The sequence below is a fragment of the Pelobates fuscus genome, chromosome 6, assembly GCF_036172605.1.
Source record: "Pelobates fuscus isolate aPelFus1 chromosome 6, aPelFus1.pri, whole genome shotgun sequence".
In the NCBI taxonomy this organism is placed as follows: Eukaryota; Metazoa; Chordata; class Amphibia; order Anura; family Pelobatidae; genus Pelobates; species Pelobates fuscus.
In genome coordinates, this window is record NC_086322.1 from 171,578,960 (window position 1) to 171,604,141 (window position 25,182).

Below are 25,182 nucleotides of genomic sequence, written 5' to 3' on the forward strand. Positions count from 1 at the left end.
CAGCAAGAGGCTGTTTGGTTATGTATTTTTTTTTGTCAATCTGTTTTTTATTGAAGGCATATAGGATGGGATACAGAAGAGAAAGCAGGGGAGATGTACGAGTGGTTTACATTATAAGGTTGCTACATCATTCGGCATAAGAACGTTTCATTTCCAGAATAACAATGCCTCGTCTTTTTTTTTTTTTACTACAAAAGAAACATAAAAATTAGATTTTAAGTCTAAACTGAAGTTTGAAAATACAAGCTATGGATCATAAGATCCGGTATGCAACATGCTAATTTCACAGTGCATTTGCTAGTCTTAACCTAGTCTAATTGTAGGTCTTAGCTCTTAACAATCTTAAGTTTTCAGGTTATCAACCATTCGTTACAAGGTAGCAAAGATGAACTGATACAACAATCCCCATTTCGTTTTTTGTGTTTTTTTTTTTTTTCCACGAAACTTGGCCCTATACTTGACCATATCGTCTAACGTTAATGTCTGAACATGCTTCATCAACTATATTACAAGAAGGTTGCTGGTCTGCTATAACACGCGTGGCTGTTACCTGCATTGCGCAGTGGGTGGTTTCCCCTGGCTGACCGTTACCTAATTAAGCGCTTATGGCGTGTGTGCAGGGGTCTGTGTTGTCCCGGTGTACGGTCCGAGAGGTCTAAGGGGCATTTGCCCTTTTCCTTTTGGGTCACTATTGCTCTGGGGCCCTTAGTGGTCGTCTCTTAGGTAACCTTTAGGTTTTATGGTCCTATGTCGGTTGTTATCGTGTTCAATTTATCCTGTCCGTCGTCCGCGTTACCTCCCCCCCAGTCTACGTTGTGTCTCGTCCGAGTCATTTGTCGGTCAGGCGTCAGTCGGGCTTGCAACGAGACCCTCTGTGCCTCCTATATCCCCACCTGATCTCTGGGTGTGTGTCAACCGTGACTCCTTCGTATGCCTTATGGTCTACCATTAATGGTTTGGCCCATAGTTTGGGTCCATCCATGGTTCCAGGGTCCCCCCGTCCGTGCAGGTGCAGTTGGCAGAGCGCGTGTTCCGCTCTGAACGGTTTAAGGTTAGTGTCCGGGCAAAGGGTGAACAGATTGTGCGTCAGTGCTAGGGCCTGCGCGGGTGTTGGCCAAATGGATAGGGGTTGAGCAAGAGGTTGTGCTCAAAGGGTGTGCGTGGGGTGGGGTGTCATCCCCCCCCCAGGTGCCCGCCTGGGCCAAGGGGCCCGCCCTCGTGTGCCGCCCACGGCCGTCCGCTTCCCTCCACGTCACACGTCTCGGTCCTCCTCTTCAGGGCCCGGGTTGGGTTGGACTCCCTGTGATCCGTCCACTCCGTGCATTCGGTTATGATTCTAGGTCCCTCTTCGGGATATAAAGTCAATCCACGGTGTCCACGTCAGTAGGCATCGTTCAGTGGTTCCCTTTAGGGTCGCTGTAAGTGTCTCCATCCCGTGGATCTCTTCCACCTTGTCCATCCACTGTTGGAGGTCAGGGGTCTGCGAGGTGCGCCATCTGGTCGGGATGAGTTGTTTAGCTGCGTTTAGTAGGTGTTTCGTAAGTGACTTTCTATATCGCGATATGGGCATCTCTGTGTGGTGTAGGAGTATCTGAAGCGGTTGCAGCTGGAGGTCCGTGTCTAGGATTTCATTGATTTGCGTATGGATCTGGTTCCAGTACTGAGTTATTTTTCTACAGGACCACCAAATGTGTAGGTCTGCCCCTATTGCTTCCTCACATCTCCAACAGAGATCAGAGGCGTCCTGGTTCATCCGGTGTAACCGCTCGGGGGTTCTATACCAGTTAGTCAGCAATTTGTAATTGAGCTCTTGGTGTTTGGAGCACATAGAGCTTTGATGCGTGAGTATGTGGATTTTCATCCACTGCTGTTCCGTGAGCACGACTCCTGTAGCTTCCTCCCAGCGTGCCATATAGCGCGCGGGTTCTGGGCGGGCTGCCGTTTGAAGCAGGGTGTAGAGTGTGGAGACACCCCTGCTCAGGTGCGTGCGGCCCCTGCAGAGTTCTTCGAACTCCGTCAGGCTCCTATGGAACAGGCATCTCCCGCCATAAGAGGTGTAGTATGCCTTTATTTTAAAGTAGCGGAATCTTTCCAGACTCGTCAGAGGTCTGTCTGGTATGAGTTGTTTGAGGGTGTCTGCCGCACACCATTGTTGCATGTGCGTAAAATCCGTTGCTCCGAACGTCTTAATCTCTTGTGGTTTGAGGCCTCCAGCTACGTTGGGATTGTGGGTGATTGGGGTCAGCAGTCCCGGGGTCGTAGTGAGCGAGAGTTTGGTTCTTATGGAGTACCAGGTCTGCAGCGTCGCTCCTATAAGGGGGTGAGTCCGTGTCCGCTCGTTCCTCGAGTGTTCGTCCAGCCAGACGGCTGCCAAGAGTGTCCCCTCCGTCTGCGCCCCCTCCATGCGAATCCATATTTTGTCCGTCTTCAATGTATGCCAGTCTACTATGCGTTGTAAGTGTGTTGCCCTGTAGTAGGTTAAAATCGAGGGGAGCCCCACTCCACCTTGTGCTTTTGTCTGCTGCAGTTGAGTCCTCTTCAATCTGGGGGGGCTTAGTTTGCCAAATTAATCTGGAGATAGCCGTATCTATGGTGCGAAATAACATCGTCGGGATTCGTATCGGGAGTGTCTGGAAGAGGTATAGCAGGCGCGGCAGGAGGTTCATTTTAATGGCATTCTGCCGAACCACGATACACAGAGGCCAGCCCATCGCGTAAGGTCTTGTTTCAGTGTGAGTAGTATTGGGGTAAAGTTATGCGTGTAGAGTTGGGGAAGGTCCGCAGTGAGCCATATCCCTAGGTATTTAAGTTTCGTCCTGCACCATGCGAACCTGAATTGGGATTGTAGGTGAGCAACTTCCAGATCTGTCAGTGAGAGGGGCATGGCTTATCCGACTTATCCGCGTTCAATTTCATGTTAGATATGAGCCCGTACTCCCTGAAGGCTCGCAGCAGGTTTGGAATGGAGACCAAGGGGTCGCTGATGAAAAACAGCATATCATCAGCATATGCTGCCACCTTGTGCACCGTGCCCTTCGGGGTGTACCCCCCCCCCTTTTCCCCCGTCCCGTCTGACCGCCACGAGGAATGGTTCCAGGGAGAGGGCAAACAGAAGGGGGAGAGCGGGCAACCCTGCCTCGTCCCGAATCGATACTGGGGTGGACAAAGCGCCATTGACTCGCACCCTTGCGGTTGGGGTCGTGAAGAGGGAGAGAATCCAGGTCATCAGATGCGGTCCAAAACCCATGGTCCGTAGCGTGGCCTCCATGTACCTCCAATCCATCCATCAAAGGCCTTCTCTGCGTCGGTGGAAAGGAGTACTAGCTTTTGCGTGGAGCGACCGGCCGCATGCATGATGTTTAATGCTCTTATGGTGTTGTCCCTAGCCTCTCGGCCAGGAATGAAGCCGACCTGGTCAGGGTCCACCAGTTGTGGGAGCGCAGTACTGATGCGGGTGGCCAGTATCTTAGTAAAGAGCTTTAAGTCCGCGTTCAAGAGGGAGATCGGCCTATAGCTGGAGCAGCTGGCTGGGTCTTTGCCTTCCTTCGGGATGACAGCTATCATTGCTGCTAGGGAGTCTCGTGGGAGAGCCCCTCCTTCCAGCAGGGAGTTAATGCCTGTCAGGAATCTGGGCATCAGCACATCCCCGAACTCCTTGAGATACTTGGCCGGCAGTCCATCCGGGCCTGGGGCTTTATTGAGCTTCGATCCTTTCAGCGCTGCCTGTAGCTCCTCTAGTGAGATTGGCGTTTCCAGTTCCTCAACTGCTTCCTGGCTCAGCGTTTTGGAGACATGTTCCCGTGGGTACTCCGATATCCGCAGGTCCCTCCGTTGAATCGACTCTGGCGTAGTCATGGTGGGCAGGTTGTACAAGGTCTCATAGAAATCCCGGAAGGATTCCACTATTTTGTCTGGTATCTGGGTCATTGTCTGTTCCTTAGTTCTGATTTTGGTAATGTGACACATGCGCCGCTTCCTTTGGAGCATTCTGGCCAGTAGGCGGCCACATTTATTAGAATATTCATAGAAGAAGCGGTGAGACCGTCGGAAAGTATTTTGCAATTTCCGCTGTAGGATGTCGCGTAACGTCCTCCTGGCGTCCAGGAGGGCTCTATAGTCTTGATTGGACTGCGTCGTCTTATGCGCCTCCTCTAGCTCGGAGATCTGCTTACAGAGTGCTTCTGTGTGTTTCCGCTGTTCCTTCTTCCTTTGGGTGCATATGTTGATTAGCGTTCCTCGGATCATGCATTTGTGTGCTTCCCAGGTGGTAAGGGCTGGCATGTCAGGGGATTCGTTTTCGTCAAAGAATGTAGTCCGCGTTGTTCGGAGTTCAGTGACGATGGTAGCGTCCGCCAGGACGGATTCATTCATCCTCCATTGCCTGGTTCCAGGCCGGAACAAGGGGGACTTGATGCATGCAGGACCGGGTGGTGATCGGACCAGCAAAGCGGGCGAATCTCAGACGTGACGAGCAAGTGCAGGAGCTCTTGGGCCATGAGGATGTAATCCAGCCTACTATACCTCTTGTGTACCGGGGAGTAGTAGGTGTAATCCTTGTCCCCCGGGTGCAGGGCTCTCCAACAGTCCACCAGGCATGTTCTGCGGAGCGTGTCTCTGATGTCTCTAAGTCCGTGCGGCGGATAGGAACTGACCCCACTGGAGGTGTCGTGGCTGGGCTCAAGTGCCACGTTCAGATCCCCCGCTGCCACCAGTAGGCCCTCGCGGAATCGGTCAAGTTTAGACATCGTGTTCTTGATGAATCTATGTTGTCTGGTATTGGGAGCGTAGATGCTCGCGAAGGTATACATGTTTTCGGCTATAGTGCCTTTGATAAAAAGGAAGCGGCCCATGGGGTCTGCTTGCGTTCCCGTGCACTTAAACGGTACGTTGCTTGCCATCAGTATGGCAACTCCAGCTTTCTTGGCTGTTTGGTGGTTCGCGAAGAAGCCTTGCGCATATCTGTTGTCTCTCAGTCGGATCCCTGTCCCCTCGGAAGTGGGTTTCCTGGATGAACGCGATGGATATCCGTTCCGCCCACAGGGTGCGTAGTAAGTGTGCTCTCCTTTCAGGGACGTTTAGTCCTCGGACGTTGTTGGACCATAGCCGCAGCGGTGCAGGGGCGAACCCCGGCCCCATGGCGGGCACCAGGCAGGGGGTGGGGGTGGGGTGTGTGGGGGGGGGAGGTTAGTATGAGGGCAGCTGGGAGAGCTTGGGCTTGGCCGTGGGTCGTGGTTGTAGACCTGTGAACGGTTCTACTTAGACTTGACACCTGAGGCGGGAATGTCGTGCGGGGTCCCTTCCAGGGGTTGGTTCGCACTCTACCTCTACCCTCTACCAGTGTGGGGAGGGTGTCCGTCTGTGGGTGCCTGACCTAGACTGGTTATGTTTTTTGTTTTTTTTTGTATATTGTCCTATGAATGATTGTAAGATTTTCCCTATATGTGTAGAAGGAAATAGGAGAAAATGGAAAAAAGAAAGGGAAATGATAAGGCAAGAGAAGAGAGGAAATAAGGGGGATAAGGGAAAATAAAGAAAGATAGGAAAACTTATTAAAGAATCTATTTATATAAAGAAAGAGATAATATGAAATAAAGAGGATTCTTAAGATTAATTGAATATATTTAAAACTCTTCATTCCCCCTTTTTGCTATACAAATTGATAAATTTTAATGAACTATAATGAACGATAAATGCTTTATTATAGATCTTATGTATGGTGTAACCTTTCCCTTCGTGTATTATTTTATGTGAAAACCTTTTTAATGTAAAAGCGTAAGGAGGAAAAATAAAAAATAAAAACTCAAAGATTAAATATTAAAAAAAAAAAATAAAACCCCTTCAGACACTTACCTGAATCCAGCGCTGATGTCCTTCGGCGCTGGGTCAGGTTCCTCCCACGCTTCTCCCCACTGGCTTTTCTATGGGGATTCCAGCGACTCTTGAGCGTCCAGTGTCGTTTAGATGACCAAAAGGTGTCCAAGAAGCCGGAAGTCCCTCTAATGGCCGTCTCGTAGACAGCCACTAGAGAAGGACCTAATCCTGCAAGGTTGCAGTTTATAAAAACTGCAATAAATACACTGCAGCGGAGCGCTAGTCCTAGCAGGGACTCTCATTCGCTGGTTATTCCAAGTTGTAATCAGGAACAAGTAAATTACCCCAAGGGAACAGCCAAATACAGCAAAATAGTCCAAGATTATTCCAACACCTTCCCAACAACTGGACGACACTCAGCTCTGGGGGTATAACTGTTTTTAATGGAGCCACAGCTGGCCTTTTATGAGAATACCCCTGCGAGGGGTTGATGCATTCCCCACTGGACCAGAGAGTAGACAGAGCAAAAGATACAAGATAATTACATTACCTCTCAGGTTCAGGACACGTAAAATATTTAACACCCCAAAATATGTATTTCCCCATAATAATGCCCGGATAGCTTGGGTCTGAGCACCCAAGATATCCGAAAAGTGCTCAGATCCCACGAACATAGCCGAAACGCCACCGGGGTATAGTTTGGACCGACCGCACACGAGGCGCCTGTTCAAAACAGTTCCATGAAATTAGGCTGTGCGGTCAGTCTCTTTCGGGAGTACGAAAAACATAGAAAATAACATAGCAACCTGTTAGTGCGTCCGTTGGAATGGATATCTGGTTCGGGAGATTGCTCCCCCTGAATGCCGCGCTGTTCGTATGGTTTCTCACGAAAGTAACTGAAGGTGGAAGTCCCAGCGGTGTTTGGGCCGTTGAGTGTCTGATTTTAGTTCCACACACTCAACAACCAAACACTGCTGACTCTGTTCGTGTTCCATGATGGCCGCCGCCACATGTTCGCCCATATGAACGGTGACCACCCAGCCAACCGCTTGGAATTTTGTGTGGTTGCGGTTTGTGGAGGTGTGAACTGTGTTATGGGTGTTAATGAGCTGTGCACTCCACCTCTGGGTGGTCTGCCGTTTGGTATTTTATTCGGTTGTCAACCAGAACCGTAGGAAAAAAAATGCATTTCAATTCAATACTTGATGAAAGAGGGTGTGTGGTTTAGGCAGCAAGACAGCGGTCGCTTGACTCCTGTGTTACGTTCAGAATGCTATCAAAACAGGAGAAATTCTCATTTTTTCCATAACAAAATCGATTTGTGCTTCTCATATCTTTCCTGGCAGTTATGGGGAAGAAGACTAAGAAGCTTAAAACCTTCTCCGGTAAGCGATCGCGTAAAATGAGTGAACAACCTACTGTTAAATAGACTTTGGCCTAATATGGTAATCCTCACAACTATGCCTTCAAGGATTGCAACTCGTTGACTCTCCAGAAGTAATTTCTACAATGGGATGGAAGATCTCGAAACTCCAGCAACAACCACAGGTAACATAATCGACCTGATGGAAAAATATGAAAGCGTTTTTCAATGCGGATGTGGGGGTGATGAGGGAGGAAATTATTGTAGTCCCAGTCAGAATACATATTGCAGAGGAGGATGTTTCTTCCATGGCCCACAGGAACAACAGAACAAGTATCCCAGCTACAGGCCTCACACCAGGCGCTACTGTATTGCCGGAATACACTAGATGATTACAAGAGGCCTAAGAATGTTAAGATTAGGGGCATAGCTGTAACCGTCACATTTTACTGAACGCCAACTGGCGACCATACTGCCACAACAGCAAACTAAAGAGAGATACCGTATATACTCGAGTATAAGCCGAGTTTTTCAGCACATTTTTTGTGCTGAAAAACCCCAACTCGGCTTATACTCGAGTCAGTCTGTATTATGGCAATTTGCATTGCCATAATACAGACAATGGGGGCTGTGGGGGCTGCAGAGAGATGTTACTTACCTTTCCTGCAGCTCCTGTCAGCTCTCTCCTCCTCCGCCGGTCCGTTCAGCTCTTCTGTCAGCTCACAGTGTAAATCTCGCGAGAGCCGCGGCTCTCGCGAGATTTACACTGGGAGCTGACCGAGGTGCTGAACGGACCGGCGGAGGAGGAGAGAGCTGACAGGAGCTGCAGGAAAGGTAAGTAACATCTCTCTGCAGCCCCCACAGTCTGTATTATGGCAATGCAAATTGCCATAATACAGACTGACTCGAGTATATACGGTATCTCTCTTTAGTTTGCTGTTGTGGCAGTATGGTCGCCAGTTGGCGTTCAGTAAAATGTGACGATGATGTTCCTAGAGATGTTCCTAGAGTTGTATTAATCTGCTTTTCTTCATTTAAATATAAGACGATGATGATGGAGGCATTAGAATTGAAAGCACCTCACATTCTGACAGGACCTAAGCAAATCCACTCTGGACTGGAGACGATCCTTCCAAGCTGTCAAAAAGAAGCTCCACGATGACAACGTCAGTTATCGATAGGGACCAAATCGCATTCTCTCGATTACTAAAGATTGCATCCAGTATACACTCACCTCCACGAAAAACTCTGCTTTGTTCCTACAGTCACTGGGCCTGGCTTCAACATCGGGTACTGCTTAAGAGGAAATAATTTATTTTTGGGAAAAAAAAAAAAAATCCACCCCAAACTGGTTTAAAAAGGTTTGTTCAGGGTAACTAGTTTTATTATAGCCTTGGTGAAGGCACTTATTTGGCAATCTGTACAAGAGAACCAGGTCTTTTACCTTTTGTTTTTTCCATTTATTTCAACCAGATTCTCCAAGACGTTGACTTGTTTACGAAGCCTATCCAGGAAACTCATTTTTATCAACTGAATGGTGTAAGGTAATGCATATAAATTATATTTGCCAGGCAAGTTCTACATAGGTAGAGACTTGAATGGACCTGCTACACATACATAACCCAAAAATGTCAAATGGATAAAGAGGGACACTTTAACTTTAGCGGTGGGAATGGGGGGGGGAGGGGTCCAAGATGTAGATGTTCTGATACATTTTCGGTGCCTTACTAAAATTTAACCCCTTAAGGACCAAACTTCTGGAATAAAAGGGAATCATGACATGTCACACATGTCATGTGTCCTTAAGGGGTTAAACAACTTGTATCGTAAACAAGCATTTTTTTTGTATCGTAAACAAGCTACTTTATTGTATCGTAAACAAGCATTACTGTGAATATTATTGCTACTGAGCTCTTTTATTACACACCAATATTATAGAGCTCCTAGAAAAGGAGGGACATGGGATAGAAAAGAGAGACAGAGGGATTTGTGCCCAAAATAGGGAACGCTTGGGACATACACATTATCTTAAAGGAACACTATGGTCACCTAAATTACTTTAGCTAAATAAAGCAGTTTTAGTGTATAGATCATTCCCCTGCAATTTCACTGCTCAATTCACTGTCATTTAGGAGTTAAATCACTTTGTTTCTGTTTATGCAGCCCTAGCCACACCTCCCCTGGCTATGATTGACAGAGCCTGCATGAAAACAAAACTGGTTTCACTTTCAAACAGATGTAATTTACCTTAAATAATTGTATCTCAATCTCTAAATTGAACTTTAATCACATACAGGAGGCTATTGCAGGGTCTAGCAAGCTATTAACATAGCAGGGGATAAGAAAATCTTAATTAAACAGAACTTGCAATAAAGAAAGCCTAAGTAGGGCTCTCTTTACAGGAAGTGTTTATGGAAGGCTGTGCAAGTCACATGCAGGGAGGTGTGACTAGGGTTCATAAACAAAGGGATTTAACTCCTAAATGGCAGAGGATTGAGCAGTGAGGCTGCAGGGGCATGTTCTATACACCAAAACTGCTTCATTAAGCTAAAGTTGTTCAGGTGACTATAGTGTCCCTTTAAGAAGAAAAATAAATAAATGAATATATACACATACATACACACACTTTCTGATAGGAAATGGAAGACAAGAGGGGCCAATTGCCTTTAATCTGCATTAAATGAAAACCACGATGACACAGTTACACCAGTATTGATCAGCAATATTTGTGCAAAGAAAAATGCATAAGAACTAGACTTTTGCACAGCGGAAAAATTTGCCAAACTTCTGCCAAACAATTGATTCTGAAAATTACATTTAATTCAGAACCTCCGATACTCGCTTAGTTGAGTGTTAGGCTTGTCTTAATACCGTCTATAAAAAATATTCTGGAAAACTATTTTGGCTAACCAAAAAGGGTGCACAAATGGGAAAAAGCAATATACTGGTAAATAAATATAAATATTTTTCAGTACACTGATGGGTGCATTTTCCTGTTATTTGGTACACAAAACAACTGAGAAAAATTAAACAATAGAGGGAAATAGGAGAAGCAGTAATCAAAAATATATATCTGCCGCCAGTCACCACCTCCCGGGCACACTGCCACCACTCGTCCCCTCCCTCCCACACTCTGCCACCACATACCCCCTCCCTCTGCCATCTACATCCCTATCACTCCACACTGTGTGCCCTACACACCCTACCTCCCTATTCCACCCCACACTAGTTGACACAAACACACACTAAATCCCTATCCCACCTCACACTATGTGCCTTACACACACTGCATCCATCTTCCACCCCACCCTATGTGCCTTATATAGTTTTCCAACCCCACACTATGTGCCGTACGCACGCTACATAACCTACAAACATACTACATCCCTATCTCACACTAAAGTGTGTTCCCTAAATCAATAACCAACACTACACCATGTTCTATACACGCACTACGTGCCTATCTCACACCACACCCTGTTCCCTACACACATTACATCTCTACACTGCACCACACCATGTTCCACACACACACACACTACATCCCTTTCCCACGCCTCACTATATTCCATACACACACTACATCCTTATCCCACCTCACATTATGTTCCTTACACACACACACACACACACACACACACACACTGTATAACCTACACACTAAACAGTGTAAGCACTGCCTTTTCTGTAACCAAGCATGACAAAGGATATAAATGGCCTCATGATGTTTCCGCAGTTAATTATAGTTCTATTTTTTGAGAAAGTAAGCTACAATTCTCATTTGGAAATGGTTCTGTTTAAATTCACTACCAACTTGCATTTGTTAATTGCATTAAAGTACGGTTAGGTCTGTCTCCTAAATTACTATCAATAAAAGCTTTAGTCCCTGGACTAAAAGTAGGGATTTTTTTTTTTTACATTTCAACACCCCTGCAATCAATCATCTTTTTTAGAAGCCATGGGTTTTCTCCAGTACCAAATCAAATCAAAACATTTTTGGATATCGTGCTAGTCATTTGCTCAGTTATCATTCACATGGAATTTCAGAGATATGGAATTCAGCTAAATGTTGTTTCGGCCTAAAATCAGCCTAATTGCAATTCAGCTGAAACTGAATGCACAAGTCTAATAAGGACCACTCACAATGACCATTCACCCATTCATCCTACTCCTGAGATTGAGGGAGAGAGGAAAATGTCAGAATGATTAAAAGGCCATCTGAATTAAAAAAAAAGTTAGCGTAAATTGTCCACTAAAAATGTAATCAAATATGGATTTTTACATCAGACTACATAGCAAATGAAACAGAAACAAAACAAAATGAAATAATTAATTCCAGTGAGTGTAAGAGATACTGCATTATCCAATGGAGCATTTCAATTATATTTACCATGGTTTTATTTATTTATTTTAAAACAATCTGCTATGCCACAGCAGACCAAATTTTATTTATTTTTTTTCTCAAGTCTTTGGCAAAGATCAAGATAATAAGCATGTGTATGATTTTTCTACCAGGCCTCTTTGTAATTACATCTAGCTGAGACTCAGCGATCTTTCGAGTTTAGACAGGGTTTCTGCACTAATCAATGTTCTAGTGAAATAAAATGCTGCGAGAGCAATCCAGGGAGAGATGCAAGAGTCTGTGGAGTTGTTGTTCATGAGTAAATAGCTTTCTTGTGCACTTTAGATGGTTTTTATATTGACAGCCATATGTAGAGTATAATCAAGGTTCCAAGCAGACACTATTTGCTACACTAAGAACAAAGCAAACAGTTGGTTCAACTATTGCAAACAAATGATATCTGGTAAAAGACATATGTGAGTTTCTAAAAATGAATTGGAACACATAGTATACAAGTTTGTCTTCAGAAGATCAAAATGCTTAAAAGGGCCAAAGTGAGATGTTTACTGATAAAACCTTCAAGGTTATTCAACGTCAAAATAATTGCTTGGAATTCAAAGCCAATTTCAAATTTAAATAACTTTAGTTTAATTACTTAATTCATTTTGATGTATATATCATGCCCCTGCTCAATTATCTACTCTACTGTAGGAGTTAAATCACTTTTGTGTTCTTGCTAAATTTCTTAGACACTCAGACAGGGCACAGGAGGTTCTCTGTCTTTGTCCTCTGAAGGATCACAACACCATTTACATGGACCTTTCTTGGCAGACAAATCCACAGTGTCAATGTCTCCCACCTCTCACTAAATTTCCATGTGACAACAACTCCTAAAAGTGGGGGCTACAAAGGCTGTGGATAGAACAGAATGGCAAAACCTACCCCCTTACATGAGCAGCGGAGTACCTAACATGCTACGTTCTGTGGGGCTCTCAACAAAATACCCGTCTGCTCTAATGCAACATCAGTGGAATGTTGCCACCATTATACCCTTAGTTTTGGGACCTACTCCATCAGAAGCAACAGATGTTTTAATCTAGCATTGCTAGACCAAAGATCTTGTACACCGGTTATATACCTTGATTGACTCCGTAAGCGTAGGATCTGCTGAAACGATGCAGTTTGACCTCTCTGTTTCTTTATTTTAGATGGGGTTTTTTTCCTTGTAATTCTTTACTTTTCATTTACTTTACATTGCTTTCTTTATTCTACTAACGCAAGTGTTTGTTCAGGCCAGTCATAAGCTACTTTTCTACCACTAGCTAATCCCTACGGTTTTATTACTCTGATGTATTATGCTGCCATCTCAGAAAAATGATTGTTCTTGTGACACGTAACTTCCATTTTTGCATGTGGTATTTTTCCTGAGTTGCTTTCAAAAATAAAGAATCTAAAAATATATAATCTCTTTTGTTTCTATTTACACAAACCAATCCACACCTCCCATGTGTCTTACACCGTCATACGGACAAAATCGTTTCATTGTTAATCAGACATTACAGCACTGTGTGTTTACTGTAGAAGTTCTTATCTTCTGCTCTGTTAATTGAACTTTAACTCATACACTTAAGGGTGTTGTAGGCTTTAGTAGGATAATAACACAGCAGGGGTAAGAACGTAAATTAAACACATTGTGTAATAAGGGAAGCTAAATTGTTTAGCTTTTTATTTTTTCAGATTCTGTACAGGGAGGCTGTCCGAGTTTCAGCCAGAGGAGGTTTGACTAAAATGGTATAAACAAAATGCTTTTAACAAGATTTTAGGGGCATGATTTACACACCAAAACTTTTTGGTTAAACTAAAGTGTGTTTAGCTGCCCTTTTGAAACCATAGTAGTCAAATAGGGAGCATAGAGACTTGGAAATGTTCCAGTTTGGCCATTTTGTACCCAAATTTGAAATTAATTTTGAATTACCAACAATTTTCCTTTTGGTGAATATCCCTGGTCTTAAAGGAACAATTTTTCAATTGTATACAAGAAATGTCTGCTTTGCCATTACCCCCACACACACCCCCACCACTTGCCCCTCCTAGTAAATGTACTTTAAGTTCAAGTCGGTAGCTGGTTTGCAATTCTCAGGACACTAACTCTGCAGTAAAGTTTATTTAAATGGGCTTCATTATGCAAACAGGAGAGACTTTGAATTGAGTAACTGAGAATGCCGAACAGGATCCGCTACACTGTTTTATTTGAAATGTTGCAAAGTATAAAGATGTGCCCCAATACGAAAATCATCCTATAACAAAATGTGGAATAAATACAGACAGTGCAATAGTGCTGACATTGTCTAAAGAAGCCACTGATTGATGAAACACGATCCCAGCAAGGCCCCAGCGGAGCTCCAAGACAAAACCAGTTTTCCAATACACATGTTGTTCGTGAGATCCAGCTGAAGATGTTATCTCACTATAACAGTATGCGGGTTTTTAGTACTTTTAATCATTATTAAATCTTTCTTTTATACCTCTTTGCACTTTGAGTTGTATTAAAGCTAAAGAGGGAGAAGTGTCATCCCTATATACGTAAGTGAAATTCCGTCACTTTATATACATAAAGATTCTATCTGACAATAATCTGCACTAGATAGTGCTTTGTAATATATTTTGTATGTTTTGGCATTCTACGAGGTAAAACACTAAGAAAGTAATAACGAAAGGTGAACCTGATTTAAAGAAACAGGCGGCATTACCCTGTATATAAGGCTTTACAGTTTTTGGGGGCTTCTACTGAATTAGTTCCCTTTCTTTGTAAGTAGCACAATTTCCTTAATATTTTAAGACTTTATTTACTCTATATTTTTGCATCACTCTTCTTTTTACATGTGAATTCAGAGGAGAAACCTAAAGAAACATACACTGCTACAAATGGTATATAAACATTATTTATTATTTTTCACTAAATAAGCACTCTACTTTGCTCACAGACAATCTTAATTCAACTGACATATTTTATCTTTTCTGTACTGTACCTCGGTTTTTAAGGATAGTCCACTGTTAAAGAATATAGTAGACACCGCAATATAGGTTATGGTAATTTCGGGCTTCAGTGGTCCTAAAAAACAAAAAATAAAAAACAAATGAGAAGGAAAAACTAAAGTCAAAACATTTTGTATATCAAATAAACTGCTGTACAAATTCATATTTCACAAACACAGCTTTGCAATCCTTAGTAACTTGAGACTTCAAATTCAATGTTATCCATAAAAATAGATAAAGAAAAAAAAAAGGAAAAAAAAAAAAAAAAAGAGGGCAACATAGATAAACAGAAAAATAGCAGAGTTAGAAGGTAATTTTAAATGTTGTAATTTGGGCCTACAATTGTAAAAAAAAAAAAAAAGGCAGTCTAAGCAGCATAACCGCTACAGCTATGTGTAGAGGTATTATTGCCAAGAGTGCCCTGGCACTGTAAATATCAAATTTTTTAGGAAGAGGTCTACATAAACTACTGCTCTTCTTGGCACCCATAGACGCCCCCCATCCCCGTCTCCACCTTGTTCTCATTGAAACTGTGGAATTAACATTTGCACCTTATCAAGGTCAGTTTCATACGATTGGAGGTTAGTGATTGGCGGGTTGTAAGGCCAGCTCAATCAGCTTACAAGTATAATTGAGCTTGAATGAAATTAACAATACAGAAATGTTGAAATGACGGCCAGGCCCACCACCTCCCCCACTCAAGATCATTTCATAAAGATAAAGTCTTCATAAAATCCTTAGAGACTATCAAAAGATATAATAAGACAAACGTTGTATGTATTTTTTCCTACAATTGACAAAGCTTGACAAAAGGTTGAGCTTTCATCAAGCATTGTGAGGCCCTGAGCAGTCACTAGTAAAAGCTTGGGGAGGGCGGGCGGGGGGGGGGGGGGGGTCGAGAGAGACTCTTCACAAATGTTTTAATTTTATTTTTTTTTTAGCAAATTGCCTGAAATGGCAAGACTGAGGCAAAATATCCAGTTGTGATTATTGCAGATTTTAAGATTTTTCCAATCTTCTATTGTTGCCTCAGTTTTTCCATCATTTGGGAAAATTTAGAGTCTAGAGAATAACCTTGCCAATGTCCAGGTCTAATCAGAGCCCCCAAAACGTTCTATATAGAAATAATTTTGTGTTCGATTAGGCTATGACATTAGGACAGGGAGATAAGTTTTTTAAATGCCTCCATTCATCAGTGTCCAGGATCTTATTCCTTGCTTTCTGCATAATTAGATTTTTTTATCCGGAAATTCAAAAAACAAACTATAACATCTCTTGGGTAGGATTTATTAATTCCATTTGGTTTAGGCAATCTATGAAATCTTTCAAAAGGTTCAGGACCCAGGGTCTGCGGGGACAAAATATTTGAAAAAAAGCTGTCCAGATAGGAACGCAGGTCTTCTTGTGTTATTGATTCTGGTATGCCTCTAACTCTAACACCAAGACTATTTATAAATGGCTAATTAGACAAAAAAAAAATTAAAAAAAAAATACAATTTAGCACAATATCTTTGCAATTTCAAATTAATCTAGTCTGGTAACGTGAGTCTTTACTAGACAAAGGCAGAACTTAATAAAGGAATATTTATTATGAGCAAATAATATAGTCACAGTGCATGCAAAAAAAGCATACAAGTTAGTTACACCAGGGGTCCTCAAACTCTGGCCCCCCAGATGTTGCTGAACTACAACTCCCATGATTCTTTGAATTACATAGATAGCCAGAGAATCATGGGAGTTTTAGTTCAGCAACATCTGGGGGGCCAGAGTTTGAGGACCCCTGATTTTACACCAACTTATGAAAATAAAAAGGAGAAATTAACAGAAATCTTAATTCCTCACATAGATTTAAAAAGTAACAGTGTCTGGTGGTGGTGGGGGGAGGGGTGGGATCTTGGGCCCTAGTAAGCACACAAGACATTTGCACATCATTAGATCTACATCTTCTGTATTCATCTCTGGTTTCCAAGCTGGCTCAGCAGTGGTATAGGTGGAGGGTAGGTGTACATATAGGAACAATAAATTACTTTCCCCTTGTGTTTCAGACCAACACCAATCAAAATAAATCAAACGTTTCTTTCCAATTTTCTATGTTGAGGTTGGATCTTATTATTTAAATACTCAGCGGGCTCCCATTAACAAAACGCTCTTAATAAAAGGCATAACATAGTGACAAAACGGGCTTTGAGTAAGACGCTGCCGCTAGGCAATTTTTTTTTTTTATTTCTTCCAGTAGGGTTTTCTATGTAGCCTGCCATAATTTACTTTAGGGCTGCCACGGAGCAGCTAGCCAGCTGTAGGGAAAGTGAAGGAGGTGGTGTTCATTTAGCACCAGTGTGCTCTTTATACATTAGACTTGGCACTGACTTGGACACTGTCATACTCGTTTGGGAATGGGAGGATAGTTCAGAGTTCAGTGTCCATGAATTGGTATCTTAAAGGAACACTGTAGTCACCTAAATTACTTTAGCTAAATAAAGCAGTTTTAGTGTTTAGATCATTCCCCTGCAATTTCACTGCTCAATTCACTGTCATTTAGGAGTTAAAGCGGCACGGTCATGCCGAACTTGCCTTTCCTCAATCTCTTCCTCTTCTCCCCCTCTCTCAGGATCTGTTCTCCGTTTCTTCCGGTCTTCTTTAGTTTTCTTTAAAATCATAAGACAAAGTAGGGACTCTTTGCCTTATGGAGGATTCCTCCGCTTGACCAGCTCTGACCAGCGGAGGAGCAAAGTGTGCTTCATTTCCGCTGGTCAGAGCAATTTTCCCATAATCCTTACCCTTCATCTGTGTTCCCGCGATGCTTCCTGTTATTTTAGACAAAACTGCCGAATTGCGTTCTAACTGAATAAGAATAGTATGTTAGTTTGTTTTAGAACGCAATTCGGCACTTTGTTCGGATCGGAATTTCATTCGAATGAATGAAACTCCGATCCTATTCATTGCTGTGGCTGCATCTTGCAGCCGCTTAGTAGATAATTCCCTAATTCCCACGGTATCAGGGAGCTGTCTACTAAAAGGCTGAAAGACATAATCTGGTCTTTCAGCCACATTTACTAACACTAAGTAAAAATGACTAAGTATTAGTAAATAATATGCCCCTACTCGCTATACCGCGAGTAGGGGCATGTCTAGTAAGCAGTGAGCAGCCTGTGGCCTACTGTCCTCCCCCCCGCGCGGTGGGTGGGGGCCATGAATTACAATGGGGGGGACCTACTGTCCTCCCCCCTGCGCCCCCCCCCCGCCCCATCAAGGTGACTATTGGTAATGGTAAGTTTAATTTTACTTTACACGTTAGCAATTTTATTCCCCCCTCACTATTTTTTAGGGTGAGGGGGGTAGGTAGGGGAAATTTTATTTGGGTGGAGGGTGGGTGACTAGGGGCTTGGGGACCCCTAGTCACCTTGATGGGGGGGTGGAATTGACTTAGTGCCCCCACCCGGGTGGGGGCGGGGGAGGACAGTAGGTCCCCTCCCCCATTATCATTATGGCACCCACCCGCCGCCCAGGGGTGGGGGCCTGGGGGGGAGGACAGTAGGTCCCCCCCTTATTACCATTATGGCCCCCACCCGCTGCCCAGGGGTGGGGGAGGACAGTAAGTCCCCCCCCTCATTACCATTATGGCCCCCACCCGCCGCCCAGGGGTGGGGGACGGGGGGGGAGGACAGTAGGTCCCCCCCTCATTACCATTATGGCCCCCACCCGCCGCCCAGGGGTGGGGGCCGGGGGGAGGACAGTAGGTCCACCCCCTCATTAACATTATGGCCCCCCCCACCCGCCGCCCAGGGGTGGGGGAGGATAGTAGGTCTCCCCTCCCACCCCCCACCTTATTACCATTTATTTTTTTTTTACAGTGAGCAGCCACAGGCTGCTCACTGTTTAGTTGACATGCCCCTACTCGCGGTAGAGCGAGTAGGGGCATTGGGGAGATTTTAATCTCCCTTATGCTATTATGGGGGTCATATTGATGCCCATAGAGTGACCTGGGGGGATTAATAAGTGGCGGGAACACACCCTGCCGCTTCTGTCTTTACATTTTACAAGGAGGGAGCTGCACGCCGGTAGCTCCCTCCTTGTAATAAACCGAACAAACAAACGAACACTGATATTCGGTGTTTGTTTGTTAGTTTGATTTTTTCTATTCATTCATTCGTCTGTCTGATAAATGAATGGGTGAAATTCCCGTTCGCATGTCCAGGTGTTTCACTGGGCATGTGCGGGAATCTCACAGTCTGTCTAGTGTAGGCAGATGACGTGTCCCACAGGGACTTCCTCTACCCACACAAAGATGGCGGCGCCCTGAATAAAGATCGGGGCAGAAAATAAAGAATAAAAAATAGGTAATGTGGGGGGCTTAGGGGCATTTAGGGCTAACTAGGGGGTCAATTGGATGTAGTGGAGGCGGGAGGGGGGTTAAAAAAAAAAAACGGGATTCGGCATGACAGTGCCGCTTTAAATCACTTTGTTTCTGTTTATGCAGCCCTAGCCACACCTCCCCTGGCTATGATTGACAGAGCCTGCATGATGTAATTTACCTTAAATAATTGTATCTCAATCTCTAAATTGAACTTTAATCACATACAGGAGCCTCTTGCAGGGTCTAGCAAGCTATTAACATAGCAGGGGATAAGAAAATCTTAATTAAACAGAACTTGCAATAAAGAAAGCCTAAATAGGGCTCTCTTTACAGGAAGTGTTTATGGAAGGCTGTGCAAGTCACATGCAGGGAGGTGTGACTAGGGTTCATAAACAAAGGGATTTAACTCCTAAATGGCAGAGGATTGAGCAGTGAGGCTGCAGGGGCATGTTCTATACACCAAAACTGCTTCATTAAGCTAAAGTTGTTCAGGTGACTATAGTGTCCCTTTAACCAGGAGATCAATGTTGTGATTATCTCCCAGAGAAGGAGTGGAGTTTCTCTTGCCACTGTATTGGGTAAGTAACCTATTTAGGTTTCAGAGAAAGGGACCTTATAATCTACATACACTTCACAAAACAATGTAACACTTCTTTGTACATAATTAATCACGTGGGTAATGAGATGCATAGGCCAACCTAGATGCTTCCCTCCCCCTCTAGTAATTTCATTGTAGACTTTGCATTCCTAATATTTACAGAAAACTTACTAGAAAACTTGTTTTTGCTTGATCTGACCTTTCATAAGTATTTTTTCAACATCAGGCTGTCCTTCGTAATGGGTGTTATACTTCAATTTTCCCAAATGCATAATTTTTATTTGGTATATTTGACTTTGTGTGTGTTACTGCAAATAATTAATACAAATGTAAACAAAAATATAATCCTTGAAGTTTTGTGTTCCCTTAATAAAAAAATAAAAAAAAGTAATAAGTTCAGTAATTTTAGTACAATGTGAATAAGTGTGGCATATTGCAACAGCTTTCAATACATTGGCTTTGGTCATTAAACAGTGAGATCTGATGAGCTGGCAAAACAAGGTGCATAAAAGTAGACCAGAATAGCCGACATGAAGCAATAGTAACTAGAGGCTAAATAATAAAGCTATGTTGGGCTAAACTTTGCAATGTGGTGTTATACTTGTATGCTTTCTAAGCTTGGTTGTTGACTAAGAGCTTAATTGCCAGGAATTCAAAATTATAGACTAAAATAGTCAAATTGGAAAAATTGCAGAGTTGGCTTTTTTTGTTCCCTTTTAACTGTTGTACACTGACAGACTTATCCACTAAATCAGGATCTCTCTGGTATTGACTGTTCATTTGTAGTCCTAACAGAACTGGAAATGTTTCTTTTTTTTGTAACTCTGTTTGAACTGGAAATGTTTCCACCTCTGGCTTTAAATTTCATTTTAACAGATAACCATATAGGCAGTTTGTTGAGCTTTAAAAACCATATATAGTTTTGTATTGGTTACCGCCAGCCCTAAATTCACATAACCTCATAGCTGGATAACACTCCAGGTGAGTCTTAGTAAATTAAATTGGCTGTAAAAAAAAACATCTCATAAAGACATGCTGATGCATAGTGAAACCTTTATAATGCAGACTGACACTTGACATTCATGCAGCAAATGTTATGGAGTAATGTCCTAGTAATTTAAAGCAAAGCAGCAAGCTCAAGCCATTTTAGTATGACATCTATTAATATAACGGGCACATAAAGTTTTAATTATACTGTAAAGAGCATTTGTAACATCTTTAATGTATTGGAAGTGGGAGGAAAAACAATATCCACAAATGCATGGAACCTACTTTACAACCCCCAAGGTCAGAAAAGTCATTTTGACGTATGGAATCGTCATCATCTCACTTACAACTGTTGCTAAACAGGATTTTGGCATGTTTTAGGTCCACCTCCCCCTAGAGACTATTGACACATATGGAATCCCTTAACAGTAGGAAATGGCATTCAGGGTTTATGCTTGTTTGATTAGATCTTGCAGTGACAGCGTGGAGCTCATGCCAGGACAGCATCCTATTGGAGAGACCCAATATGCAGGACACGGAAGTGAGCCCGGATTTGTATGCAACGTGTCACTGATCAGCAGGCTGCATTGGTACACACTGCTATGGCTGCCACTAAGCTAAAATATGACTAATAAAAAAAATAATAAATCAGATAAGAGATGAATGGACCAGTTAAAGGGACAACTGGGGATTGTGACATATGTCATTAAGGATCACAAACTCATTAAGCAGCAATTGACTGCAGACAGGATGAAAGAAAACGCTTAAGTAAATTTACCTTACATCACACACTGTAACAACTGCGGTGTAGGGAGATTAACCATTTTAAGATAACCATGTTAAAGCACTAAATAAAGTGTACACAGTAACCATAGGAACATAGAATCAGTTTTGATGGACTATGGTGAAATATCAGGAAGCAATGGATACATCAAGCCATGACTTACCCCCTTTCTCTCCAATGAATGGCTCCCATTTAGCCGCTGTGATGACCAGAATGATACCGAGAATAAACCATTCTTTTTTCAATCTGTCCAGTAGGCCCATTCTCTTGCTGTCCTCCTCTTTGTACTATAAACAATGTGTTAAAATTCCACCATGGAATGTGCCAGCTTCTTTGGTACACAGTTATTACTGGCATGCAGCAGGTCCGGTGTCTGAGCTAAAATACATACACAGGCGGCTTTGGCACAAGAGATCGATTCATTTCAACAGGGCAGAGCACTAGTATCCAGCGGTAAGGAAGTCTCCCAGTGAGCCGCCATCATTACCACGCAACCTAGAATACTGCCGCATGCCGCTTCCCAGCTCAGCTCTCCTAAGCTCTGCAGCAGCAGCCGCCCGCTACCAGGGTTCTATAGGGAGAACGAAGGTTGAACTGGGCGTTCTGACGGTGGAATGTTAAGGCGATGTCACAGAGCAGCACGATGTTCCAATGGGCGCAAAGCTGGACTGCACTCCTAGGCAGTGCTGTGTCTCCCAGCACGGATTGCCCACTAGCCCTCAGTTTAACAGGGCTACCAGTGATAGCTAACAGGTTACCCCTGGTCCTCTGGGCTGGAGCAACGTGCAGGTGCTCTGGCTCTGACTTCACAGTGTTGCCTATGACGTACGGAGGAGGGTTTTTGTGTGTTCTCCTGTTTATCTCCTCTGTTACATTCATATGCACCCCTCCCTAATCCCATACGCATCACATTTCTGAAAGGAAACAATTACACTGGGTTGTGTATAACTCAGGGATAATGTCCAGTGAACTTTTACTGTGGAGTATTTCTTGGCAAAGTGACAACCATTCCCCTGTATACACCTCCACAAAGTATGTGGACCTTGCAGGTATACAGGAAAGCATTGCAACAAAAACAGAGAATATGAGAACTCTGAGAAAGGACAACGCTTAACCCCTTAACATGACGTGTGACATGTCATGATTCTCTTTTATTCCAGAAGTTTGGTCCTTAAGGGGTTAAAGGAGCTTACCTTTCGGTAAATCCCAGCTCGGGTCTTAAAATAGTTTTTGCTTTTTGTTGTATTCCAGGAAAGCATGCCTGATGTGGCATTTTTAATCCCACATCAAACAGGTGGGGGGGTCACAAGTGCCCGCTATGTTTGGGTGGTGGGCTTAAACTCTTTGTGCTGCTCTTGGGACTTTTACTCCAGTTCGGGTATTCCATGACTAAAGTGGGATTGGTGGGAATTCAAAGTGAATTTCACTTTTAAAGCGAAAATAACTCAACTGGGAAAATTGTCCAAGTCCGTTTCTTTACTAGTTTGGCTTCTTTGGCCTTTAATTTAACGTTCACTTTGAATTTTAAATATTTGTGTGTGAGTAAAAGTAGGTAAGGGCTGCGCTAAAACACATTAGTCTTATAACAGTAGAGGCCAGACCAAATGGTCTCAAATAATTAACACCAAAATAGGCCTATATAAAAATGTCTCTATGGAAATCAACAGAAAAAAGAGTCCTTCCAAGTGGTAAAATGTTCGATAGGATGGGGGCGGGGCCGGGCCGGGCCGCCGAGCCAAGCGGTCGCAGGAAAGAGCGGCTCCTGCACAATATGCTCCATCTACACTATAAATCGTGACTTTAGCAGAACTCAGCGACCGACAACCAGCGACCCGCAACGTATGCGGACTACCGGAGCCGGGGAGAGGCTTGCTCCCGGAGTTCCAGTCCCCCGGAGGAGGGTTCCCTGCAGCATCAAGCGGGATCCAACCTGGCGGTGAGTGGAGTGGACGGCCGCCGCTTCACTATCCTGCCCCACGGAGCCTGACATGCACATGGCACATCGGCGGACCCGGTCCTGATACCCCCCTCCAGAACGGGGGGGATGATCCCCGTCCATGCCCCAAAATTACACTCGGAGGCACTACTAGACCACCATGCAGGCCCAAGGCCCAAGGCCAAGATGGCGGAGGCCACATGTGCAGGGCCCGAACTGCAGAGCCTAAGGCAGATAGCAGATACAACCTGGCATGGAGCACAAGACTGCAACATATAATGACCCACACCATACAGCGGCACCCAAGTCCGGAGACACATCGGGCGCAAGGCACTAAAGACCCTGCACGACGCACTACTCACGTGGACGGAGCTGCCCATAAGACCGCTCGCCCTTCTTCTGGGCTGGGCGCTCACCAACAGGAACCCCTCTGCAGCCTGCCATACTCCCTGGGAGAAGACCGCGATCCGGCAGAACCCAGGGCCCACGATCCTGCTGATGGGATCATGGCAAATGGGCACGAGTGCCTGCTAAGGCCTCAGGCTGGTGGCCCACGGACGCAGTACCACCACAACACCGGGAAAACTTAAAATCAAGCAATATTCACCTCGAGGTGCAACGGCATACCCGGTGGAGTATGAGGACGAGCAGTGAGAGAGAAAACGGACACACTAGCCACTACCACGCGGACTTAAAAATGCTTATCCAGGACTTGGGCCAAAAACCCTTGAAACTGCCAGCCGGTACATATTTGTGAGATGCTTTGACCTGTCTGACCGACTAGCCGCACACACTTCGGGGCTCAGCGGGCAGGGCCTGTACACATCGGGGCATAGCGGGCATACTCCTCTGGGCAGCATGTAGTAACAAGCGGGACATAATTAATCTATGTAGTTACCGTGTATACTGTGTTCTCTGCCTATGTGACTCAACATATGTCTTCTTAATGTGTCCAGTGATACAGGAATACTCTTTAGCCCATACTAAACAGCGGTATCTTAATTTTGTTTATTTTGTTAATTTTGTTAGCCTTCTCACAAGTCTCTGTCAAGTTTTTCTCTAGGTTAACTGTATTAGTGTTATCTGATGGGCCCACAGCCTACATGCCTCCTACTGTTAAATACCACAATGAGTTAACCTATCCAAAGGCTAGTCGGGCTGCAAATGTAACGCTTCACATAAGTTGAGGGCCAAGACTAGGGATGGCAAACCAGCCTGTTAATTTGCCGCTGATACCTATTTCTATGCCTAGACATACCAGCGAGGTTACAACCAGCAGGGACCCAGGCGCAGTCAAGTGATCCTCTACTATTTTGACCCATTTAGCTAGTATAGCATGTATAACACCATTGTTGAACCTTTTTCACCTAAAAAATGTATGCATATCCAACTTGCCACAATACTGCTATCATATGTCTATGAAAATTGAGCCTGTCAATGCTGTTGTGGTGACACAGGCACTGTTGTAACTACCTGCATACCAAAAATAAAGAATTTAAAAAAAAAAAAAATGTTCAATAGGATAAAAATAAATAAATGAAACGTCTCACTGATATAGCTGGATAGGATATGTATACAGTCCTCAGGAGTTGATCCGTCCTGAGGACTGAATACATATCCTATCCAGCTATATCAGTGATAATAGTCCAAAAGCAGCTGGAACACCAATACAGTCTCTCTTTTCCGAGCAGAAAATTAGATAAAAACAGGGGGATAGGTGCAGCGCTTCAGTAATCCTTGACAAGGTATATGTGAAGAGAATCAGAGAAGGAGTAATAGTGTAGTATTTAAAACTGTAGTGGTGATAAGTAAAATAAAAGATGTGCACTCACACTTTCCCGGAGCTTCAATACAGTATTGAAGCCATACCCATATTCTATAGTACTGTATGATGAGTCAACAAAGTGAAATTTTAAAAAAATTGTAACAATGCAGGTGAAGTAGAAAGAAAAGATGAGGCTTATGTCATTG

The 25,182-nt window shown here is 43.8% G+C and overlaps 1 protein-coding gene across 1 annotated transcript in view; it reads right to left on the bottom strand.

The window, feature by feature from the left end:
* The window catches only part of SLC10A7 (solute carrier family 10 member 7), a 209,048-nt gene extending 186,887 nt beyond the window's left edge, over window positions 1–22,161 (bottom strand). The window contains exons 1-2 of the mRNA XM_063460090.1: window positions 21,439–22,161; window positions 14,546–14,628 (exon numbers count right to left, since the gene is read on the bottom strand). Coding sequence (XP_063316160.1) covers window positions 14,546–14,628; window positions 21,439–21,538 — 183 coding nt within the window. The 5' untranslated portion in view covers window positions 21,539–22,161. The remainder of the gene's footprint in view (window positions 1–14,545; window positions 14,629–21,438) is intronic.
* Window positions 22,162–25,182: the final 3,021 nt, after the last annotated feature.